Source organism: Cavia porcellus, unplaced genomic scaffold, assembly GCF_034190915.1.
Source record: "Cavia porcellus strain 051 isolate PalLab524CR breed Dunkin Hartley unplaced genomic scaffold, mCavPor4.1 scaffold_9, whole genome shotgun sequence".
NCBI lineage: Eukaryota > Metazoa > Chordata > Mammalia > Rodentia > Caviidae > Cavia > Cavia porcellus.
Window position 1 is genome coordinate 294,490 of NW_026947492.1, and position 23,401 is coordinate 317,890.

The following is a 23,401-nucleotide window of genomic DNA, read 5'->3' on the forward strand; positions in this document are numbered from 1 at the left end:
ATCCACATCAGTATGAAGTTAAAAATTACAGTTATATGTTTCAAATACTTGTGACCTTAGAAAATTCTTTTCCTCCCTTCTTTTCCTTATCTGTCCCTTCCCTTCTTTCTCTTTTTGTTTCCTTTGGTAGTCTTATTGCACTACAGGATATCCTTTGAAAACCATGAGTCCCTCCTCTGTCCATCCATGTTTTCCTTGCCAAAGACACAGTGCTTCTTGGGATTTGATGAGATTGAGCCAAGAAGAAAACAGCAAATTCATCATCTGAATTTGCTAATTCAGACCTACTTACCTATCCCATGATAATCTGGTGCTAAATCCAGGTTCATGACTGACACCTTTTTGTTTCATGTGGCCTGGATCATTCAGAGCCCAGCCCCTTAGGCAGGTGGACCTTACCAAGTACTTCTTATCCACAAACCATCTGTGCCCTGGCCTGCTGTTCCCACACAGAGAGGCTTCCTGCATTTTTGGAAAATTTTTTCTAGTTTATTGAAAATCTTCACAGGCTTGCATACATGTAGAAAACAATGAATTAATGGGAGCTGTGAGTCAAATTAATCACACTTTACAACTTCATTGGCTTCAGGTACTTGCTTGTTTTATTGATCTTTACCTGAATAATTGCCTTTCCCTTCCATTTCGCCTACATCACCTAGACGTAGCCATTGCTGAAAGGTGACTGGATAAAAGAAAGGTTATATCTGCTTCTACCTGATTTCCTACATCTCTACCTGACTGACTGACTAAGGGATATTATCATTGTAATTTCTAGGAGTATATCTAGGAGGGCCATAAGTACATACAATATATTAGGTAGGTATTTAGTTCCTGTAAGTAAGAGTTACTCAATAAAAATGTCCCAGAAAGCTCCCAGAGGAATGCTGATAAGTTTTGAGATGTATGTATTCACCCAGGCCTTGACTGTCCTAGACCTTATGGTTTAGTTTAATTTGAATATACTATACATTCTCTTTTATGTCAATTCAGGTTTAATTTCTCTCACAGTTTGAGAGAATTCATTCCATCATTATCTGGTTCAAAGGCAAAAGTTGCATGACAAAGGGCAGAGTGGAGGAAGGCTGCTTACCTTTGGCAGCCAGGAAAAAGAGCAGGATAACAGTGCAGGAAAGGAAGGGCAGGGACCAAGCTTAGACTCCACCCATGCCTACTACAGATGTGTTCCACCCACCCCCAGGTGGAGCCCAAGGGCAGTCTAGGTGAAACCCTGCCCTAACTACCACATAGTTACTACCTACTTCACAAAAAGGATAATATTTAGAGAGTTAATACAAGTCAAGTCCACAGAATATTACCTGGCAGATACCAAATCTATCTAAGTATTAACTCATTAATTTCATAAAGCATTCAGCTAAGACTTAATTTTTGTTTTATTTTTATTTATTGTTATATTGGTACATTTTAGGTATACATAGTGATAACATTCATCATAGGAAATTTGTACCTCTAAAGGTATATCTTGTTGGGTTTATCTTGGGTTTTTGTTTGGTTTTTCCCATTTCCTTCTCCTCCATTTCAGCCTCTCTTAAGGCTGAATTTTTAAAATTCAATTTTATTTTTAAATGTGTTCTGTGCATTTTTTTTCAAAACTGTCATGACCTTATATTAGGCAGAACATTGAATGCAAACAGTATTTGTGGCCTGACTTTTACGTATGTGTAAACATGTGTCTGCAAGCACTTTGCTTGTTGAAAAAGATACAGTTAGAATTTGAAAAGCTCCCTAGAAAGTAGCACTTTTCATCTCATGTAGGGATTAAAATTTTAAAGAAAGGAGTTCTGTTCCATCTAGTTGAGTCTCTAATTTATTTCCTGGGGTGTTCAATAGATAGGTAGACTGCCAGGAGTTAGGGTTATGCCATGGTGCTTTACAAAATGCCTCAGGGGGTTTCTTGCTCAAAGGAGATAGGGCAAGACCCCTGAAGTCTGGAGAGAGGATGAATTTTCACAAGTAACAGACCACTCAGTTCTGTCCCTTTCCTCCCAGCTGGGGGAAAAACTTAAAAGAGGCAGATAACCCCACAGCCCAGCACTCAAGTATCAGCTGATCTCTAGGGCTGTTTGATCTGGCAAGCACAATCCTTTGGTACTTCCCTTTCCTTGTGTTAGGGCAGTGCCTCAGTACACATGGAAAGAAATTACTGTACTACACTGGTAGGGAAGGGAAACCCAGGATCATAATTATATTATTTTATTTTGATTAAAATATGATCCATAGATATTTTTTCTCCCAGATTTTTTTTTTTTTTGGGTTTGGGTTCTTTTTATTAGAACTATTATTGATTGATGCTGCTGTAAGACCGGTGTCGCAAGGAAGACTCCAAGGGCCTCGCTCTCATGTAAGAACAAAGGGGTTTTTATTATTCCGTGTACACGGGGTCCTCCAAACAGGTGGAAACGGAGAACCCTGAGTTGGGGTAGGGCTGGTGTTTTTAAGGGGGAAAAACTGCAATGTAAGCGTTTATTACAGAAGTCAATCATTACAGTTAGTGCGGAGCGGTGGGCATCTTATCTATCCGCTATTGGTCAGTTCATAAGGGGTGACCAGCAGGTCAGAGTTAATTAACTGTCTTTGTTCTGCACAACTTGTCTTTAAGACACCTGGTTTTTGTAGACTTGAGTCTGACATATTTTACAACCCTGATTAGCATAATGGCAGGCTCTATCTCTGAGTTCCCTGGCACAGCACATCTCCAGCATATCACAGCCACAGAGGTTGTTTTTATTTCTGCAGGGCTGAGTTAGGACTGAGTCACGAGGCCCAGTGCTGTTTCTAGCTGAGAAACAGCATCTTGTTTTTAACCTTTAAATTTCTGGTTCTACACTGCTAAAGAAGTACATTGTTTTAAAAGGATGTAACATTGATTTTGGTCAATGTATATCAAGCACTCAGTGTACCAGACATTTGTGCCAGTCAATGTGTGCACCCCAAGAAAGAACAGACTTAAAATATAGAAAATAAGTCAGACATTATGGTACACACCAGTTCCTTCAGCACTCTGGGAAGCTGAGGAAGGAACATTGTCATTTCAGTGACTTAGCAGCACTCTGCCCCAAAACAATGTTTTTGAAGTGGCTACAGATGCACCTCCGTGAAGGTCCTGAGTTCAGTCACTATTACTGATTTTTTTTTTTTTTTGAAACAGGTCCCACTATGCAGCTCAGGCTGGGCTTGAGCTCACTTTGAAACACAGGCTAGTCTCAAACTTGCAGTGATCCTCTTGACTCAGCCTCCCCAGTGCTGGGATTACAGGCGTACACCGCCTTGCCCAGTTTGAAAAAAAAAATTTTAAATGGAGAAGATAATTCTGATATACACTCAGAATAAAATCCCTCTAGAGAGAAGGTAATAACGAAAGGACAGTGTACACAGCAACTTTCATATTTTCCCTGAGTCTCATGAAACAAATGGGATTAAAGTCTGACCAGAAAAGTAGCATATTTTTTCTGAGTTAAACAATCAAAATTTAATATCTATGTATTTCAATTAGTGAAACAGACCTAAACCAGGCAAGTGGTTTACATTTAACTAAGTAAATGAGTTGGTGCATAAAAATACGCAAATTTCTGAGTTAAACAATCAAAATTTAGTATCTATGTATTTCAATTAGTGAAACAGATCTAAACCAGGCAAGTGGTTTACATTTGGTTAAGTAAATGAGTTAGTGCATAAAAATACTCAAAAACACTATGTGGCCACATTATTATTAGAGTACTGTGCAGATAAGAAGAGACTTAGATTTCCCTCATCATTAGGCCCTGTCTAGCTCCTTGGAGAAATACTAATTTGCCTACAAAGGTGAACTGGTACACAGAAATAGATTCATACAGAGCCATTCATGGAAAAATAGCTCAAAAATTATTTTTTAGCAATAGTGGATCAGAATATCATGTATGGCACATCAAATGTGGTTGTTATAATGCAGATGGTCTAACAGAAAATAGGACACTAGTGCACCTTCTTTAAAACATAAATAAGCAATGATTTTGTTGCAAAATTTTTTTGTTTTTCCATATAAAACATTTAGCAAAGTATGTAATGTGTTCCCATACACAAAGATTTAAATAGCTTTTAAGTAGCATTCTCACAGGCTTTCTTTTACTATCTGAAGCCATCTTTGGTATTTCCCCTTTGGGAGACAGATAAATTAGCCCTAATTGTTATCTTTGTTTCCTGTTTAGAGGACAGATACTTAAAGCTAATGGCTGTTTTTTTTCCCTTCACTTCCCATCCAATCAGAAATTTCAGTTGATGGCACCTTCTAAATATTTTTCACCTCTGTTCTCTTCTCTCTCTCACCACTGAGGTTGTCTCCGTTCAGGTCACATCAACTTGCCAAATTGTATTTTAATATTCTCCTAAGTGATTTTTGACAAGATGATTTTTACTTTAGAGAAGGATATAATAAGAATGACAAAATACCAGTGATCACTCACTCACCAAGTGCCCATTACATACCTGAACAGCATGGGAAGTCTGTGCTAAGCACCTTGTCTGCTTTGGCCCATTTAAGCCTTAGAACAACCTTACAGGGTAGTTACTACTCTCCTTTTTTCATCCTTTAGAAGTTAAGCAGCTATCTAAGGCTGCCAGTCGGCTAGTGATAGAAGTGAGCTATTAAACTGTCTCCCACATGGATGCGCATCGCTGCCATGCATACTGCCTGCCACATTTGCCAGATGTTTTCTCATAGTCTTGAGCCATGTTGCATTACCAAGCACAAAGCTGGACATATGAACATTTGCGATGTTTCTTTCTATGAATAAATTCAGGAGCTACTATGTAAAGAAAAAGAAGCTTTAGTATTGTGCCATTTCACTTAGCCCACATCATTACAAAATGAGATTTTTCAAGAAAACCAATTTCTAGTTAATTGCAAGTAACTAAGGGTAATTTTTAAAATTCTGATAAAATTTTTAAAAATGTAATCCATTCTTCAATACCTTAGTGATATGAGAATTCTAATTTAAGCTTTTTTTGCTCCAAGGGCTTGGCATGTCTGTTCTAGGGGCCACCTGCATGTCTATACCCGGGATAGCCATCTCTGCTACTCCACATCACAGCATTCACTTCCACTTTAATACTGTGTCTAAGGATGCATTTACTTTTTCTGTATCATCTTCTTTCTTCTTCTCCCCAAGACTATTGAGCCCAAAGGATAGAGCCATGCCTTTCTAGTTCACCCATTGTGCTAATTCTGTGTCTAGAGCCTATAGGTATTAATGCATTTAAATAAATGTTTCTAATTTGGAATAGTTTTAGATTTATGAAAAAGTTACAAAAATTGTACAGAGTTCCCTTATATTTGTACCTAAATTCCCATGTTATTTACATTTATACGGTATGTTTGCCACAATTAATGCACAATTATTGATCCTTACTATTAACCAAAATCCACTGTCTTGGTTACTTTTCTGTCATTGCTAGGACTTAATACCCAACACCCAAAATTAAAGAAGGAAAGATTTATTTAACTTACAGTTTTTGGAAGTTTCAGTCCATAGTGAGCTGGCTCCAAGGCAGGGTGGCATGGTAGCAGGGCAGCATTTCAAGGCAGCAGCCATCAAAAGCAGCCAAAGCATAAAGAGGGAAAAGCAAACCTCTTTTCCTCCCTTATAATGTATGTAGGCCACCTCCCCCCCAGGGAAGACCTAGCACTCACAAAATATCTGTGCCTTCCTCTTGCACAGGATAAGGTAATTAAAGATCCTGACTCACTACTGAGTCTCTTAGTTAAACTTCTAAACTTCGCAAGGTGACACAATGTGTCAACTATAACATCCACATTTGATTCAGATTTCCATAATTTTTATCTTATTCTATTCCAGGATTTGATCCAGAATACTATAACATATTTATTGATCATATCTCCTTATGTATAGACTTATTAGATTGGAGAGTTCCTCAAAATTTTTTTGTTTATTTTTGTTTTTTAATTATTTTGAGTGTTGAGAATTAGTAGATATTTTGTAGAATGCCTGCCAACTGGGATATGCCTGTTTTCTGAGGATTAAACTGAGTGTCTCGGTTTAGGAGAGGATGATCACAGAGATAAAAATACCATTTTACTATATATCATGTCATATCATAATTATATGTTGTTATGGCTTGCCTGGATATATCTAGATGCCTCCCCAAAGCCCCATGTAGTCATAGGTGAGGCTTCTCAGAGGTGGCTGGATCTGAAGTACGTGATGCTGGAATTAAGAGTGTGAGATTCCTGAATTAGTCCACTGATTGGTTTGGCATAGTTCTGGGAGTAGATAATGAGAAGGCCCTTCCTGCGTGTGAGTGCTACCTGCCCTAAGAGTAGAGAGCCTGAAAAGAATCTAAGGGACAGAAAGAGGGTCACTGTGACTTGCCACTTTGCTGTCTTCTGCCTTCTGCCTACTGTGAACTGTTTTTCCTCCTGATGTCCCTCTGCCATTGCCCTGTCTTGGAGCTAGCTAATTGTAAACTGAAACCTCTACAAACTGTGAGCCAAATCTTTCCTCTTTTAATTTTGGATATATCAGGTATTTAGTCTCAGCTCCAAGAAAAGTAACTAAGACACCTGCTGTCAATGTGACTGGTGATATTAACTATCATTACCTGGATAAGGTGATGTTTGTCAAATAATTTAACTACAACTGTCTTTTTTGTCTCTTTCCATTCTGTACTCAGAAAGTCATTACCTACATTTAAGAGGTAAAGAGTTACATTTCATCACCCTGAGGGCAAAGTATTTCACCATCCTGAAGGCAGAGTATTTTGGGGGAGGGTGTGGGAGATATATATTCTCTATTTACTTATTTATTTATTTATTTACTCATTCATTCACTTATATCAGTGTAGAACCATGAATATTTGTCATACTTAGAGCTATATTCTAGTACCACTTTATTTTTGTTGCTCAGATGATTTGTTGTGGTTTGTGTCTGGATGTCCCCACAAAGCCTCCTGTAGTCATGGGTGAGGAGCTTTTTGGAGACTACTAAATCTAGAGTTGGTGATTTGTTCATTGTCTAGTGCTGGGATTGGGGCATTGAGTGCTATACTCACTCTTGGGTGGGAGGTTTGCACACAATATATGGGAGGAAAAGAAGCTTGTTCCTCCACTTTTTGCTGTCCTTGCTTTTGCTGTCTTTTGCCACCATGAACTGTTGCTCTTTGCCACACAACTGTGCCTTGCAACCAGCTGATTGGGGACTGAAATCTCCACAAACTGTGAGCTAAATAAACCTTTCTTTCCTTAAATTTGGATGTTGGGTATTTTGTATCCCTGGCCCTACCTCTTTTTTAATCTTTCAAAAAATTTTATTGCTACATGTGTGCGGTACATAATGACCCTCCTTGTGTGCAGTTGGTACCTGTAGATAACAAATTTCGATTCCTTGTTTCATTCCCTTACCCTCCTCTCACTTCTCTCTACTTCCATTACTTGATCTCCTTTCCCTTTGAGAAAGATCTATCTCCCTACTTCCTTTTATTTTGCTCTTTATTTGTAACTTGGGTTTCTCATATTAGAGAAACGATGCAATATTTAAGTTTGTGTCTGACTTATTTCACTTAACATTGTCATCTCAAGATACATCCATTTTCCTGCAAATGACTCAAGTTGGTCTTTCATTATGGCAGAGTAGTACTCTGTTGTGCATAATCATATTTGCTTCATCCATTCATCTTTTGATGAACATACAGGCTGTTTCCAAGGTGTTATGTATTATGCTGCTATAAACATGGCTATGTATCTACACATGTAATGTAGTGACTTTGACTTTTTCAGGAATAGCTGGGTCAAATGAAATTTCTGGCTTTAGTTTTTTGAGGAATCTTTATTCTGATTTCCATAATGGTTGTACAAGTTTATATTTGCACCATAGTATAGAAATGTTCATTTTTCTCCACAGCCTTTCTAGAACTTGTTATTATTTGACTTCTTGGTATTAGCTGTAGTTTCTGGAGTAAATAGAATTTCGGTGTTGTTTAATTTTGCATTTGTCTAATGGCTGGAAATATTGAACACATGTCTAGTCCTTTTTGAATTATAATTTTGGACGTTTTAGGCTATCAAATTTAAGACTACTATATGTATCTACTCTTCACTTTTATTTTTCTTACAAATACCATACAATAACAATACCCAAATAGAAAAAAGCTTCCTACTGGAGCTCACGAACTAATACTTTTTCCAGCAAGTGACTTAAAGTAGCAGGCAAATTGTATGGTTATAAAGTGAAAGGCTGTAACTGTCACCTATATCGAGGTGGATTTTCCTGTTCCATTGATGGTGTTTTGGATGTGTATCCAATTGTTTGTTTGCCTCAGTAAAGAGATATATTTGGTCTTAGATGTTCAGTCACCTTATTAGTAAATGTATCTAATTCTTCCCACAGCCTATATTTGCTTCGACAAAGACAAATTTAGAATCAATTACTTGAGGACAGTTTGCGTAACACCTGAAGTCAACAAGGCACAATGAAGCACTTCCTGAGGTAAGTTATTGTGTGTTCCTAGATAAGCGCTCTAGAGGGGAGAAACTTTCTTGCCCATGAGGGTGATATTTCTCATCATCATTTGTGATCCTGTGATCAGGCCTGCTTTTTCACATTTTGGTCCAGAATAACTTGGTCTTCAGGTTCCTCTTCTAATTCAGTATGCATATTGATGTTAAGAGAGAGGAGAAGATGGACACAGGATAGCATGGGCACAACAAGCATGCATACTTTGGACAACCTTGAGGCCAGGTATCTCTAAAGAATAGACTGCTACTGGCCTAAACAGTGGTGTTGAAGGAATCAGCAGTTAAGAAGTCAATTAATATAATATGTGTCAAATTCATTTTCCTCATGTAATTTTAAATATACCTTGATTTAGATATTGATTAGGTTTTATATATATATATGTATGTATCTAAAACTGTTCTTTTTGGATCAAGCATATGTCCTAAGCTTCTGTACCTGCCACCTCAGTGATGTTTTTGAAATCGGTATTTATTATGTGTTTTGGTGAAGACTGACCTATACAGAATATGCCCTATATTAGTGTGTTGCAAGTGATCTTGTTTTGTTTTGCAAGCCATTTGACTGATCCTCTAATCATAATTAATTTCACTCTTCTGTAGTGATATTCCCAGAGAGATTTTACTGCACATTAAAATATAACATAATGAATTTAATTCAAATGTTTGAAAATTCAAGACATTTTCCCAAAGATTAGGTTTCTTTTCTCAAGATAGTGACCTACCTCTATTACACATTCTTCTTGTTGTTCTGGCTTTTTTATAAGTAAATTATTAATGGGCTTATTTCTCTTAAGAAATGATTTGATTTTTTTCAGTGCCTGCAATTTAAGATTTTCTTTTTCCTCCTGGTATTGGTTGTATTATTATTTCTGGAGGCATAGCAAGGTTTGTGTAACATTCACTGTGCTTTGTTCTGGCTTCTGGTAGTTAATGGATCTTAGAATTGTAAAAAACTGTTAGGAGGTCACTACTGAACCATTTCCAGGCTACAGAACATTCTCCTGCCTGTTTATCTCAGCTATGTAAAAAAAAAAAAAAAAAAAATTTGAAATATCACTAAGACATTTGCCAGCCAAGTATTTGACCTGATGTTTTTGGTTGCCATGGTAATTATCCCATCTATTTATACATTCATGAAAAAATTGGTATTTATGAATGCATCTTGAATGTAAACATGGTCTTTTAGCTGCAGAACATGTTAACATAAAACTTGAGAACTAGATGTTGCTTGCAATTCAAGATCACTCCCTCTGTAAAAGGGGTGACAATGATGGTGAGGATCCAAAAAACTAAAGTGTATCCAAAACCAGTCATTTTAGGAGAAATTGTACTTTTTGCTTCTGTTATGTTCCTTGTTAATTGAGAAAGCATAAAAATGTGCTTAATAGATACTTGTTATATTTTATAATCAATTTTATGATGACTTAGAATGGGTATACTGAAAATCTACCACTATAATTTTGCACAGGTTAATACCAAGGATAATATTAGAAATAATAAAATTAGAATACATAGCTGGATGTGCTATGTATTCAAAGTTAAGAGAGAAAAATTAGAATACATAGCACATCCAGCAATGTATTCTAATTTTTCTCTCTTAACTTTGCACATATGTTTCATAAATATTATTTGACATTGATTGTTTATGTGAGGCTAAAGCTACAATAACATTATACATCAAGAAGGAAGCTTGATGTTCAAGTTACAAAATCAAAGCATAAAAAGTAGACAGACAAATAATGACAGTACAAACTATTCTGTTTGATAAATTAACAAAGACTTAGTAGTATGGTTATAAAAAAAAAAAAAGGAAACCTGAGGGTCTTCATTGACCATTGATTTTAAAATAATAAAAGGAGACTCAATCATCACCCATCTTTACTTGACTATTGTTTGTGGTTTTAGTTTTGTTTCTAATGCTTTATTATTAAGTTACCATATTTTAATATTCATTATATATTAATGTTTATGGAATTTGGAAGGGAAAGGGGGCAGCAAGTAGTAATAACTTTTACAAACGCTATCAGATTTAGATTGCCTTTATTCCATTCCCACAGATGTTGGAGAATCCTGGCAATCTTTTCATCTGAACAAAAGAGAAGGTTATGTAAACATAGCCTGAATAAATCAGGTGTTAATTCCTGAGTTCAGCAAATATATTATGAAGAATGAGGAGTTGATTTTTTCAGTGAAGAATTCAACATCATTTAAAAGCCCACAGAGAGATTAATCTGTCAACTTCTGAGATGTTCTAGAAACCAATGTTCCCAGCCCCAGACAAATTAAGGTTGATCCTAAAGAAACCAGATTATGGGAAAGAAATGATTTTTAATTCACATTTTAAGATGCATGTTATCTTAGTGCATTTTCTGTTGCTATCTCAGGTCAAGTAGTTTATAAATACAAGTTTATTCAGCTCAGGGTTCTAGAACATCCATTTTAGGGGCTATATCTGGTAAGGGCTTCTTGCTGTTGGAGACTCTACAGAGTCCCAGATAGTACAAGGGCCAGTGGAACCTTTAAGAGAGCCTAGGCTATCAGTTCTCTGCTCTTATGAATGGATTAATTCATTCATGGATTAGTGCGTTAGCTTGAGAATATATGTGTTATAAAAGCTAGTTTAGTGAACACTCGTGTGTCCCTCTCACCACCTGGTCCCACCTTTTATTACCTTAGAGTGAGGATGAAATTGCAATATGAGCTTTGGTGGGAACATTCAAACCATAGAAATACCCATCTGTTCCAGCTCACTGCCACCATCAGATATATTAATAGTGTAGCTATTCAGAGCATAAAGGAATGTGTGATAAAATAATTATGTAAGATATAAGAAGTAAATGCTACAGGATTAGTATACCCAGCCAAAAGGTGTGTTTTAAATTGAGTGTGGACGTGAGACATTGGATAAGTATCCCATCATCACCCAATATGACTGTAGCCATGATCTGCATAAAAAGAAAATGGGATAAATAGACAAGAAAATATGCTTATGTATGATCAGAAAAAGGGGTACTTTATAAGCTCCACATAAAACTATATCTTAGGATTTATTTTCTGATGTACTTTATTAACTTTAATTCAGTTGATACATATCATACAGAGAACTCAAGACTTGTACTGAAGACTTTCCCTCAGTAAGATTTGATTGTTTTGATACTACATTTTAAAAGTCATCAGAATATTATTGATTTTTGGGAAATTTGAATAAAGGCAATTTTAAAGTTACTTCACATCAATAATTGTTATCAACTGCCCCTGCCTCAAAACCGTAGGTTCTGCAATGTGAACCTTATAAAGGGTTTTCCTTCTCGGGCAGAAATGAGGAGAGGAAAGCATCTGCCAGGCTCCAGCCTTTGTGGGCAGGACTGTCTGTGCAATCCAGTAGACTTTTCCCTCTATCCTGGCTTTGACACAATTGAGGGAAAAACAAAAAAAAAGCATTTTAATATCATGATTAGGTATAGAAAAATTTCCATTTATAATAACTATAGATTGGATTTTGTAAGTCATTCACACTTAACTAACATCTACATCCACAAATTAAGTCAGTGAGCATTTGCTGCTAAAAGTGCCAATATTACACCACTTTTATTTTTTCTTTATAGCAATTATAATGAAACAAGACTTAATCGCCCATTTTATAGAGGAGAACAAGAAAGCTTAGCAAATTTAAGTAACTTGCTCAAAAGGCACAGATATTTAGATGCAGCCCTACACCACATTTCTGCACCACATCGCCCTCTCCTGGTATGCCCCCTGACAGTGTTTGTGGGTCATACAGAAGATAAGGGGAGCAGATCTCTGCTCCCAGAAGCAGGTCACCTGGTGAGGAGATAGAAAGAAGAATGAGACAGTATCCACATGCTTTGTGAAGGAATCTTCTTGGAAAACTTCATTGAGATGATATTTAGGGAAAGTGAAAACTAAAACTTGTTGTTCAGTGCTGGAGATCAAACCCAGGGCCTCCCACGTATTAAAGCATGTACTCTATAAGTGGTCTCAGCCCCTTAGCACTTTAGCCCCTTAGCACTTTAATATTTTTAAATAAGTACACGGATTGTGGGAGGTGGAGAAGATGGTGTGAACAAAGCGAAGTGCCACACAGTATAAGTAGTTTGAGTTTCCTGGTTGTAGACTGTGTTTTTGGTGGGTAAAAATAAATTGCAGAGATCGGGTTGAGGGCAGTGCTTGTGTACTAAAGCACAGCATAAAACAGCCTAGAAACTTAGTAGCATTTTCACCACAATTCAAAGCAAACCACAAAGGAAAGAGAGAGCCAAACAATTTTTTCTTTTCCTGTACATGTCTAGTTTTTGCTTACAGCGAGAAATCTAGTCAAATCTCATCACCTCATAAATGTTAAAACAGAGACCTAGAGAAACAAAGTGATTTGCCCAAAGTCACCCAGCTCATAGTTGTAAACTGGGAAAAGATTCAAAGTTCGATGGTTTCTAGACTGTCTAATCAGACTTTCCATTCAGCACTAACCAAGTTCCACTGCTTTTGAGTGTATTGAGAGAGGGATTTGTAGGTGCTCCAGAATTTGATTAGCTTTGCTTCACTGAGATTGAGATGTAGAAGTAGATGTAGAACTTTTCCCTAAAAGAGGAAAAAGTTATGACTTGTGCCCAAATCCCTTTCTCACCCTAGACTGGTCCCTTTACCAGTTAGCCATGCTTTTCCCCTTTTAGAGACATCCACATGTATGTGTGTATATAAAACACATATCCTTCCACATAGCTATGCCATGCCTGTCCCTATACATTTACATTTCAGTGCTAGGGACTGAACCAAGACCCTTCCACATCCTAGGCAAGCAGTTTGCCACTGAATCACACCCTCAACCAATACACATGTATTTTAAATTAGCTTTCCTTCCATTAGGGCAAACAAAAACTGTCTTCATACTCTTGTTTTTGTTTGCTTATTTGATTTATTTGGATTTGGTTTTCTAAGACAGTCTTTTTTTTTTTTTTTTTTTTTTGTAAAACTCACAACTGTGCATTTGCAGGGCAAGTGTTTATGATGCTGAGCTAAATCCCAGACCTTTTTTGTCTTTTGAAACAAGGTCTCACTATGCAGTTCAGGCTGGTTTTGAGCTCACTTTGTAACCCAGGCTAGTCTGGAACTTGCTACAATTCTCCTGCCTCCACCTCCCAAGTGCTGGGATTATGGGTGTGTGCTACCACACCCAACAGTCTTTTTTAAAATTAAATGTATTGGTACAATTTAGACATATATAATGATCATAGTCATTATAGGGAGTTTGTATTAGTGTATGATGTATCTTGATTCCTCTTTTTTTCCCAATACCCTTCCTCCTTCAACCCTTTTCCCCTCCTTTTTCACAAAGATTTGTTTCCATTTTATCCTTCTCTTACCCTTTTTTCCTTTTGAACAGTTTCTTCCTATTCCACAGTCTTCCTATTTCTATTGCAAATTTTATTTATTTATTCTTTCAGTTTTTCATACCAGAGAGTGAGTGCTGTATTTACAAATGGTCTTAAGGTGCATCCATTTACCTAGAAATGTCTCAAATTTAGCCTTCATGATTGAGTAGTACTCCATTGTATTAAAAAAAAAAAACCTACCTTTTAAAATCCATTCCTCTGTTGATGGGTATTTGGGTTGTTTCCAAGATTTAGCTATTAAAAATTGTGCTGCTGTAAGCATGGGTGTGCATTTATTGTTGTGGTATAATTTTAATTCTACAGGGAAGATATCCAGCAGTGGAGTAACTGGGTCAAACAGGACCTCAAATCCTAGTGTTTTAGGGACTCTCCACACTGATTCCCACAGTGATCGCACCAGTCTGCACTCCCACCAACTATGTAGAGGGGTTCCTTTTCCCCCATAGCTCCTCCAACATTTGTTATTGGTTGATTTCTTGATGATAGCCATTTTTTCTAAAGTGTGATGGAATCTCAGCATTGTTTTAATTTTCATCTCTCAAATGACCAGTGATGTTGAACATTTTTTCATGTATTTATTTGCCATTTGTATTTTTTCATCTGAGAAGTGTATATTGATCTCATTTTTGGATTGGGTCTTTAAATTTGGGTGATCTGATTTTTTTAGTTCTTTAGATGTTTTAGGTATTAGCTAAGACAGCCTTGACAGATAGATGTCCAAACTGGACTTGAACATGCTGCGTTCCCCAGGCTGGCCTTGAGCTCTCAATCCTCCTGCTTTAGCCGTCCAAGCATTGGGATTACAAGTATGCTCAGCCTGCATGCTCTTGTTAAAATCTATTGACCTGTACCTTTCCTGAGCAGTTTCTTATAGATGACCTCCCCAGAGCCTGCTGTTTGCCATTGAGCCGTTTGCAAGAGATCCTTATAGGGCTTCCTTATCTACACCCTGTGACTTCCCTCAACTTTTCAAGGCCAATTCTTTGGCCACGTCACTGTTTATTAATCCCTTCCTACAGTGTAGCAGCAAAATCAGTGAAAGTCACGGACATCCAATGAATGTTGCTTTGAACTTTACTTTTGTGTCCATTGGAAAATTTCCTTTTGTTCTGAAGTAAGGCATGATGATTTTCCAGGCAATTCTTGCTCTTCTTGTACAACAACCATGTGTTAGCATTTCTGTCCAGTCTCCAAGGAAGAGGCTGTATCTCCCCTCTCTCTAACACTCTAGGATTATTTCACTTGGCTTTTTGTTTTGTCTTGGTTTGGTCTTTTTGGTACCAATCAGATTCAGGACTTTGTGCTTGCCAAGTGGGCACTGTGCCACTGAGCTATCTCCCTGGCCCTATCTCACTGTTTTTGAACTTTGTTTTTCTTGTCATTTTTCTTATTAGACTGTAAGTACCCATGGACAAGGGTGCCACATGATTGCAATGAAATTAATTTCATGGCTTATGTCACTTTTCCCACTGTCACAATCCTTACTCTCCTTTATGATATTGCCCATTTTACTTTATGTTCATTTCATTGAAGGAATCAGTACACAACCTTTTAGTTATCATTTCTACTTTGCACACAATTCATTTGAGATCTCTTTCCTTCAACTCCTCTAGGTCCTTAACTTGACATAAATTAATTTATTCATAATTAATTTTATAATTAATTCATAAATTAATTTATTCATAATTCTGATAATATCTTTTAACCTGAGGACTTACAGTTTTAAAATATTGTATTAGGCAAGAAATCTATAATAATAACAATCCCTTTCTTTATGTCCTATAGAAAATTTTGAAGTTTATAATGGATGATGGAGCATTAATGTTACCCTTTGATAACTACCTTTCATTTATATATTTATTTAGTTTTGGTTTAATTTTAGAAATCTTAATTTACCAAATCTTTATTTACATTTGAGATTACAATTAAATATTTTTGATATTGTAAATGTGAAATGGTTGTGCTACTTGTTCTTATAAATATTATCCAAAAAGCATAAAGGTTTGATTTTTAAAAGTAAATTTCATACAATAAATGTATTTTAGAATCTAATTTTTAATCTGAATAATATTATCACTAGTAAACCTGTTTTTCCTTTTTCTTTCAAGCAAAAAGATAAACCATTAATTAATTTATTATTTTAATTATCTCATGTTCAGCTAATATACTCTAAGCTCACAGGTAAAACTTCCCTAGAAAGTAAAAATAGTGACCTTTATTATAGCAATAGAATTCATAATAACATTGATGTATAATATTTATCCATTAACCCACTTAATTTTTCCTTTTAGGAGACATTGTGATCTCTTCAGATAAATAGTGAGAATACACATGAGACCCTACTCTACCTGAGTATAGGGTCTTGGGCCTCTCTCTTTTCTATGGGAGGGAAACATTTGTTTTTCTAGAAAAACACTTTATTTTTTTGTATGATGTCATATTTCCTGTCCATGCAGTCTGTATTCTTGGTAGAAAATTGACTATAGAGTTGGTCTCATTTAGTAGGCCAAACTTTTCATACAGTAATTCCCCAATTGCCAGTACCTGTAATCAGGAACTTCAGTGGAAAAATTTAAAAAACTTGTCACTTTAGAAAGTCTGTGCAATGCTGAAAACATTGAGCAGCTAGCTCTTCTTTGTAGTCATTTAGGTAAAAAGTGTTTCATTTGGGGAAACTGGGATTGAGTCAAGAAATGGGAGTTGGTTTTTGTTTTTTATACATTTGTTTTCTCACCAAGAGTGTCCTTCTTATTTATTACAGGACTTCTTCAAGCAAGAACTGACTTTCGTTAGCACATTCATTGAAATTGCTCAAAATAAGCTACTTTTCTCTTATTATTACAAAAGAAGACACCAGAGTCACAAATGTAAGATGGCAGAGTAGTATTGCACGGTTTCCACACCCCTCACCCTCAGGCAAGGTGCCACATGGTCCTAGGTGAACCTTCTGTGTCTGAGGTAGCAGCCTGATGAATGGATTCCTCTAACAAAGCAGTACAAGACAGGGCCGCACTGTTATTTGGTGGCAGAGAAATGATGCATTTTGAATAATTTACATGGATGGCTATTCTGGTTCAAGCTAGAGAATGAATATTGAATAATAAACATGGTCATAATTGCTTTATGGAAGAAAACTTCTGTGAACTCAGTTATAAACTTCACTCTGCAGCATAGTAAAAAAATGGCATTAACAGTGTATTAATAATTGGCTTTGGAAATGTGCGTTGTAGTAGCTGCTATGATTGAATCAGATTTTCCCCAGGCTTAAGCAAGACATTCGTCTTAAGAATGCCTCCTTCAACTCTTTGGAACACAATCAAAAACCTGAAACAAATGCAAAGTACCTGCTTCCTATGCATGTAATGAGTGGAAACAGGGAGATGGCAATCAGTGCTCTCTCTTCCTCATCTTCAGAATTGAGCTATTAGAACTTAAAATTCGAACAGACTTTAATAGGGACTTGAGTATCTTCCATCAGAACTGAGAATACTAAAGCCAGGGTTAAGAAGAAAACAAGCCAATGTTGCCTCAGTTAAAACTAAGCTTTATTGATTTGCTGTTTCAGGGTGACAGAAAAGAGAGCCCAGGTAGAAATACCTGGCTTCAGGTGGTAGGCAGGTTATGGATCAGAATGATGGAACGAGAGTCTGTGCACAGGAAAGCAAACGGAGTCTGTCTTATGAGTGTATTCATAATGCCCCCTCTCAGAGAATGCAGTCAGAAGCAAAGGTGTAAAACAAAGAAAATCACAAAGATGAAAGGATACAGTAAATCCAAGAGTCCTTAAACTCAGGAGAGAAACATTCATCTCTCCCTCCCTTCCTTCCTTTTTCCTGCTTTCCTGCTTAAACCAACCACTGATTAGCTCAAGAGCATTTACAGGTCTATTTCCTAGTTTCTCCTTTTCAAGTTAAACATACCAAACTGATTTAACAATCACTCAAACTATTTAACCATTTTTATCATTCTGCTTTTAATCCTCAGCAGTTTTCCCATGAACTTTATGACTTTGGGACTTCTGTAGGTACAAAAGATTTAAGACATGCACTCATGTAGAGTCATCCTCAATTGTACATATGTAAGTTATGCTGATCCGATCCTTTCATGAGGAAGCAAGTTATTTGTATCATTGAAATAGTTTTTCCACAATAAGGATAACTGTGGTGTTTGCACTTCTGACCATCTGTTGCCTGGATCAGATATGACCTAAATAAAAAATAAATTACATCTTTCAAAATATTGATTCAATGATCTAGATTGTAAAATTCAGTATTTAGCATAGCATGAAAATATACTTAACTGTGAATCTAACTACATACTTACCCATGACAAGATGGCCTTTGTGAAATATTTATGAGCTTGTCGGCACATTAGAAAAAGAAGGAAAATTTTTAAAATATACCTTGGATAATAAATGGCATCATCAGAATTGCTGGCCTAGAAATTCCAGAGGGTAAGCAGTATATATAAATGTCATTTCAGAATTTAAATGAACATTTCTTTTTTATGCTTTGTGACATTGTTTATGTTCTTATGGGATAGGGGTGTCACCCCATTCAGAATGGTGACTCCTCAAAAATGATGCTTCATCCCTAAGCACCAGTATGGAGTGCTGCTGGGTTTCACTGTATTTACCAGCATGAGAATCCCCAGGGGAATTTTTAAAAGGAAAGATAAAACTACACAGAGCATGGAATATCTTTTCTTCTTTTATGTAAAGTTACAATGATGCAAAACTGCAACACAGGTACTTTTTATATACAAGGAGGCCAGTGGGAGAAGTTACAGCTGGACTCTAGCTGTAATACACTGTACATAAAAACACTTCATGCCAGCTGGGTTGACATTTCTAAGACTCAAGCCATGTCTTTGTACAGACCTGTACAAGTATTTCATGGCTTAATCTGTATCCTAAGTAAGGCATATAAAAATATGTTCCCTGTGTGAATTGCCTTTTCCTTACCATAACAAATAACTGAGATAATCATTAGAAAAAGAAAAGATTAACTGAGATAATCATTAGAAAAAGAAAAGATTTATTTTGGCTCATGGTTTGGGAGGTTTCAGTGCTGGATGGGTTGGCTCTCTTGATTTTTTGGCCCGCAACAAGGCAGCACATGATAGAAGTATATGGCAAAACAACCATTTACATCACAGCCAGGAAGCAAAAGAGAATGAGGGAAGGGTTGGATTCAACAGTTCCCTTAAAAGGCATACACTCAAAGACTTAATGGACTCTCGCTAGGTCCCACCTGAAAGGTCCTGTGGCCTCCCAATAGCACCTGATAACTTCCTTACCTAGTGATACCTCTATGATATTTTTGTTGTATCCTACCTGTCTTTTCTTTACCCTTGTTTAAATATCAGTATTTATTTTTTAAAGGAAATTAGGTCATTCTATAGATGCCTTTGTAACCTCTGCTTGATAAACATATCATGGACATTTTCATATTATTCTTTTAGAAAATAATTTTATTCCCATATTAGCTTTGTTTTTCTACTATTTTTTCCATTCCCTTGGCATTTATAAGATATTAAACCCTGTGCCTTTGTACAAATAGGACTGTTAACACTTTTATTTTTAACACAGTCTTTTCTAAGCTATCAGCATCAGAGCAATTAGAACAAATAAATAAAGCCAATCTATTGGTTCATTTAGGGAATGGATCACATTGTTGAAATCATTAGCTGCTTTAATTGACCTAAATGACCCTAGATCGTATTACTCTTAAGAATTGGGGAGAATCAGTGAGCATTTGAGAAAAAAACTTAGAGATTACACCCATGAGAAGTAATTAAAATATTTTCTTCTTAGCAATGGTCGTGTGAAGAGAAAACAGGTTGAATGTAAGTTCTGGGGGACAGGCCTGCTATGTCCCTGAAGCTTTTCAGGCATTTTGAGACTGTGATTGCTAGTTCATAAATTTGTTGAGATGTTATTGGATTGAGGTAGGATGTACAGTAAAGAAAACTTGCTTTAGCAAGAGTTAAGAACAGACTCTGTAGAGACAGAGTTTCTGAAAAGTTTGAATCAGAGAATTTCATCTCTGAGGAGAATGAGAATCCTGAGTCATTGGGGAGGCTTTCCAGCAAGTGTGAGGAGTGTCAGGAGCTGGGCAGGTAGCTAGGTAGCCAAGGCCTCCAGAGGACCACAGTGCCTCCGGGAAAGCAGAAGGAGAGAGGCCAAGGAAAAACAAATATAGGTGTAGAAGTGGCTAAAAAAATAAAGGGCACTAGGAAGAGCTTAAAAAAAAACAAGACAGAGCTGAGAGTCTGTCCGCGCAGGCAGGTGATAGGACTTTCTTCCTCATGACTATGGAGAAGCAATTGTAACAAGCTATATTAAAAGGTGCCATTTTTCTGGATCTGGTTTATTTCCAAAGTGTTTTAGATGGAAGTGGAAAATCAAAGATTCCCAGCTGTTTCCCCAGCTGTTTTCTGGAATATAGAACTTACTAGAACGGGGTTATCAGGAGTCATAATTATAAGTGTAGCTCCAGTAAATACAGTAAGATAGGAACATAAAACTGTGCTTGCAAATCCCAATATCTAACCACTGATTCCTTTTTTCCTGGGCTGTCTTGCTAGTGATGGCTGCTTGCTCTTCTAGAGTTCTATTGGAAGGTGCTTTCTTTTGTTTTTCACAGAATGTTGATCCAGGTATGCCTGTATTTTTACTGTAAATTTTTGTGGCGTTGTCTGAAATTTGTAATGAGGAAGCTAACTGGAAGATGTGAACTGCAACGAATTTGTTACAGTACTAAACCTGGAGCTTCAAGAACCATGAAAATTGGTAAGCATGAAACAAACAAGTAAGCAAAGTGCAGAGCTGGTTTTTTTGTTGGTTTGTTTTTCCAATACTAGGATTGACCCTAGGGCCTTGTGAATGCAAGAGAATTTTCTATCAATGCATTATATCCCTAGGCATTGTTTTGATTTGTTTTGTTTTACTTAAGAACAGAATCTCTGTATGTTGCTCGGGTGGGGCTTAAATTTGCAATGACCTGCTAGTTGGTGGAATGTAGAATACAATTTTATGTTCTAGTACAGTAATTTTAAGCCAATTTTACAAAATTCATTTTGAATGACTTTTTTTGTCACTTTAACAGAAACTTCACTGAGGGATTCCAAAAGTAAGGTAAGTAAAATTATTGTCTCATTTTTTCAGCAACTTTTCATAGGCATGTTTCTATTATGAAAAGTAAACAGTTTAAGAAACAGATATATTGACTAACAACTAATGCAAGCTGAGAAGAGAGAATCATTTATCTGTCATAAACCACTAGACATTTTACCTGTGAATTTCTAGGCAGATTTATTGCTTCATTGTTGAATTAGCCCTTTATTGTTTGCTATTTTTTGAGACAGGGTCTCATTTATGTTGTTCAAGGTAGCCTTGAACTCCTGATGATCCTTCTGCCTCAGCTTCCCACGTGCTGAGATTTGAGGCATGTGCCACTATACCCAGCAAATTAACATTTTTTAATATCTTCTCCAAAATTATAAAAAAAATCCCTAGATACAGGAATAGTATTCTCTAGTATTTCTTCAGTATCTAAATCATTTAGCTTTATATTTCATAGTTTCTAATAAAATCCAGGGATCCACTGTGTTACATTTTATAGCTCATAGTTAAACATCTCATCAAAGAAAAATATATTTTCTTTTTTAAGATTCTTGGTAATTTTCTATAGTATTTAATTTTGATATCCTTGAGGCTAAATCTCCATGTCCCATGTTTCTGACACTTCAGTATAGACATGAAGTCTATTAAAGACAGGAACTAAATTGGGCAAGGAAAGAAAATTTAACATTGCAGCATAAGTGGCTGGAAACAGGTGACAATAGTAAAACCAAAACCAAAGCTTTATGAGTGTTTGTTTGCTCTGCATTAAATACCTTAATCAGGAAGATAGCTCCACCCTAAACATGAAAGATTCAAATTCATTAGAATTCAAGTACACTAAAATAATGTTTGCTTTTAGCTTAGACCTTCATATAGAAGCTCTTGTACAACTGCTTGTAACCTCCATCCCAGTAGACACTGTGTAAGCCATTGGTTAGTGAAAGGGGAACTGATTGAAACATGTTTTCCAGCTGTTGCAGACTTCCGTGAGTGTTCACCCTGATGCAATTGAAAAAACTATAGAAGACATCATGGAACTGAAAAAAATTAACCCCGACATAAATCCACAGTAAGAATGTTTCTTATGTGAGAAATACAGAGCACAAGCCACAAAGCCGCATACTTAGTGTTTATCTTTCTCCCTTTCACTCTCCCTCTCCTTCCTTCTCTTCCTGAAATAATCATCTGTGGCATTTTGACTTTCTGATGAACAGTAAGAAAAAACTGTGTTTTTTCATGTTTGCAATTGGCAGTAACTTTGTACTTCGTTGTGGTCTATTCTTATGCTTCCACAATGTAGTGAATGTCAGAAATGGGATGGATGCTGTTGATATTGGAATAGGAGATAAATAAGCCCCTTCATCAGCACTCTGTAATGCCATTGTTTCATGTTAACTGTAAATGTTCAAATCACAAAGGCACCTAAGCTGATTATGCTCCATCTAGAATACTCCCTCAGTTTTCTCATGAATATTCTTTCATGACAGACAGATAATCTTAGAGGCAGCTCCTACCTGCTTGTCAAGAAGATGAATATGTGTGGGAGGAAGAGATGTTTTTTCTGTGAAGACTTTAAAACTTTATAATTTATTCTGCTCATCTTGGAAGTATTAAAATGCACTTGGCAGTGTTCGTGACTTTTAAAATTAGCTTTATATTTTCCATTGGGTACAGGAATTTTTCAGTAAAATTTGGGGCCAAGGACATTGGGTAGAATAAATTTCAAGTGCAAATACATTTAAAGACTGCTTTAGTTTGGTAACTGTCAAACTATCTTTTATTTCTGCCTGCATGAGAACAGAAATTACCACTGAGGAAGGCTTTTAATTATCAAGGATAGGGAGCTGGAGTTGAAGAGAATCACAGAGCATTCTTGGCATAGATCTGCCTCTTGGAAGGATTCTAGGTACTAACTATTCAGGTGCTCATCACAAAAACTCCACTTGCACCTGGTTTCGATAGAATTCTTCTGTAGCCATTTCAGATAATTAGCTGCCTTTGCCTTAGTCATTAGAATTTATGCAATTATGTAGTAAACGTATTTTTTCAACTTCTGACATATATTTTACTCCTTTAGGAAGGTGATAAGAAGGCAATTTATTCTAAATTATGTTGAATTTAAGACAACTAGGCATGAGGAATATATTAGTCATATAGTCATATTTAGAGGTTGAATTAGATATGAGAGCAAATCTTTCCTATATCTGTTCTCTCAACAGAGAAGTGATGGTTCTCTGTGTGTTTGATTGCCAAATAGTTTCCTGTTCTAGTGATAAGTTTCAGAGGGATGTCAATCAAATAGTATGCATTCAGAGCAGACTCAGCAAGACAGTGCAGTAG

General features: G+C 36.4%; 1 protein-coding gene across 3 annotated transcripts in view; it reads left to right on the top strand.

Moving 5' to 3' along the window:
* Window positions 1-23,401, top strand: part of Elmod1 (ELMO domain containing 1) — a 59,723-nt gene that overhangs the window by 10,868 nt on the left and 25,454 nt on the right. For 2 of the 3 annotated variants that reach the window (XM_063255693.1, XM_063255695.1), the window contains exons 2-5: window positions 8,397-8,495; window positions 20,583-20,728; window positions 21,045-21,073; window positions 22,033-22,130. In XM_063255693.1, the coding sequence (XP_063111763.1) occupies window positions 8,479-8,495; window positions 20,583-20,728; window positions 21,045-21,073; window positions 22,033-22,130 (290 nt within the window). In that variant the 5' untranslated portion in view covers window positions 8,397-8,478. Of the gene's footprint in view, window positions 1-8,396; window positions 8,496-16,696; window positions 16,803-20,582; window positions 20,729-21,044; window positions 21,074-22,032; window positions 22,131-23,401 lie in introns of those variants that run through there. The other variant, XM_063255694.1, reaches the window with a different exon arrangement.